This window comes from Dendronephthya gigantea, unplaced genomic scaffold (genome assembly GCF_004324835.1).
Source record: "Dendronephthya gigantea isolate DGI-Jeju-01 unplaced genomic scaffold, DenGig_1.0 000264F, whole genome shotgun sequence".
Taxonomy (NCBI): Eukaryota; Metazoa; Cnidaria; class Anthozoa; order Malacalcyonacea; family Nephtheidae; genus Dendronephthya; species Dendronephthya gigantea.
In genome coordinates this window covers 33062-35373 of record NW_021163274.1, presented here as the reverse complement: position 1 = coordinate 35373, position 2312 = coordinate 33062, and the positions used below count along the sequence as shown (strand labels likewise).

Sequence of the window (2312 nt, the reverse complement as noted above, 5' to 3'; positions counted from 1 at the left end):
TGCAGTTGCTTGTAAAACGTAGTATCGATGCCCTAACACGGACTAGATGTTGAAGACTAGAATACTTGGTGGGGTCCATGAGATTTTTGGACGTGATACTTTCGTCGGTGTTTTTGGTGACATGTGTCTTTATCACCTTTTTCTCTTCACATGACTCACATTCTTCGACGATTTTCGTTGGTAATCTCTCTGGCCACGTTGATTCATCAGCTTTGAGGAGTTCTGGTCCTTCCTTCCAGAATTTACTCTCAGTGAGGTCTTTAGCGGAGAGGCCTCTGGTAGAAAGGTTTGCAGGATTACGTTTTCCAGGGACGTGCCGCCATTGCTCTGGGTCAGTTGTTCTTTGAATTTCGCCAACTCGGTTGGCAACAAAAGAATTAAAATTGCGGCTTTAATTATGGACCCAAAACAGTACATTAGTCGAGTCCGTCCAATACGTGATCGTTCCGATTGACAATATCCGCGCGATATTATTTGCCACACGAGTCGAGAGAACCGCTCCCATTAATTCCAGATGAGGAATGGTAATAGCTTTGATTGGGGCCACACGGCTCTTTGCAACGATGAGACAGGAAGTGGGTGGTTCTGAAGGATAATGGCAAACCCGGTAGGCGGCAGTTGCATATGTGTCCTCCGAGGCATCAGACAATACATGCAAGTCAATTTCGTTTGGATTTGATTTGCGCAAGCAGCGAGGGATTGTAAACTACGACAGTTCCGGAAGTTCCGAATGCCACTGTTTCCACTTCATTTGGAGTTGAATAAGTAAGACATCCTCCCAACCGATACCAGCCATCCATATCTCCTGCATTAAGACTTTTACACGTACTGTAAAGGGTGCGAGGAACTGGAGGGGATCAAACAAGGTGGCGATGGCACTCAATACGTTTCTCTTTGTCAGGCTTCCCTTGGTCTCAGGTATTTCGACTTTGAATGTAAATATATCTTCTTTTGTCTTCCATAATACCCCTGACGTCTTCTGTGCTGGAAGGTTTTCATCATTAATTTGAAGGCTCGCCGATCTGTCTTCGAACGGAACGTTCTTCAGTACTGAAGGCCTATTAGATGACCATTTTCTTAGGCTAAAGCCTCCCCGGCGCAAGACATCAGACAGTTCACATTGTAGCACTTGGGCTTCTTGGGTTGTCTCACACAAATCAAGTACGTCGTCTACGTACATTAAGTTGTCTACTGTCTCAGCAGCTTTCGGATATTCTGTATTGTGAGCTTGGACGTGTGTCTGCAGAACGTGTTGGGCACAGAATGGCGATGACGTGTTACCGAATGGAAAGCGTTGAAATTCATAGACGTCAGGCTCTCTGGCGGTGTCGAAACTTCGCCATAGGAATCGGTGGAAGGGGCGATCTTCTTCTCGCAATCGTACTTGCAAAAACATTTCCGAAATGTCAGCTGAGAGTGCTACGGGGGCGCGACGAAATTGTATCAGCGCATCGGACAACTCCCGCTGTAACTTCGGTCCAGGTAGAATAGTATCGTTGAGACTCTTTCCCTCGTGTGGAGCGGCGGCATCAAACACCACGCGAACCTTGGTAGTTGATTTATCTTCTCTGATGACGGGGAAGTGAGGAAGAAACCACTGTCTTTCTTCTTTCTTGGGCACAATTCTTACATAATCTTTTGCAACATAGTCGTCGATAATTTGCTGGTAAGCTTTCTTCACCTTGGGGTCTTTCCTCGACAGAGACTTCTCTAGATTGTCAACCCTTGATAATGCCATATTGTAGTTGTCGCTGAACTGCGGCTCATTCTTTCGCGAAGGAATTCCGATTTCATAATGCCTGTCTTTTATTAGCGTCTGGGTTTCTTGCACTTGTTCAACGGCAGCTTGCTCGTCAGGTGTTAATGTCCGTTGACCAGAATCATCCTTGATGCCCAATGATTCAAGATCCCAAAACTGTCGAAGGATGTCATTGGTTGCTTGCTCAGCTGAGGGCAAGACAGTGACTGCTGCTCGGTATGTCCTGGTGGTGTGAGTTCGAGTACCAATACTGGAAACCACAGGTCGGTGCTGGTCCAAAACAGACCCAACCCAAGTTGGTCAGTCGCGCGATTGGATCGTCATCATTAGGATCTTGTACCTCTCGTTGAACACGGTGAACAATAGGATGATCACTCCCAATGAGAACATCAATATGATGTTTCGTCTTAGAAATGAGCTCTTTTCTTTCCGAAACAGACAACTTTTTAAAGGATTGACAAACCCATGGTGGATGGTCCTCTTTGCAGGTTGCAACTATACATCCTCTAGATCTTTGCTTGCTTGCTGTTAGTGGTACCAAATCCCCGGTCTC

At 46.1% G+C, this 2312-nt stretch overlaps 1 protein-coding gene across 1 annotated transcript; it reads right to left on the bottom strand.

Moving 5' to 3' along the window:
- Positions 1 to 706: 706 nt before the first annotated feature.
- On the bottom strand, positions 707 to 1738 carry LOC114541063. Its single transcript, XM_028561050.1, has one exon. It carries the CDS (start codon positions 1736 to 1738, stop codon positions 707 to 709), a length of 1032 nt encoding a protein of 343 aa, XP_028416851.1.
- Positions 1739 to 2312: the final 574 nt, after the last annotated feature.

What these genes read in the sequence shown, in the direction of transcription:
- LOC114541063 (XM_028561050.1), bottom strand. Translation starts at nt 1,738, where the DNA reads ATGGCATTATCAAGGGTTGACAATCTAGAGAAGTCTCTGTCGAGGAAA.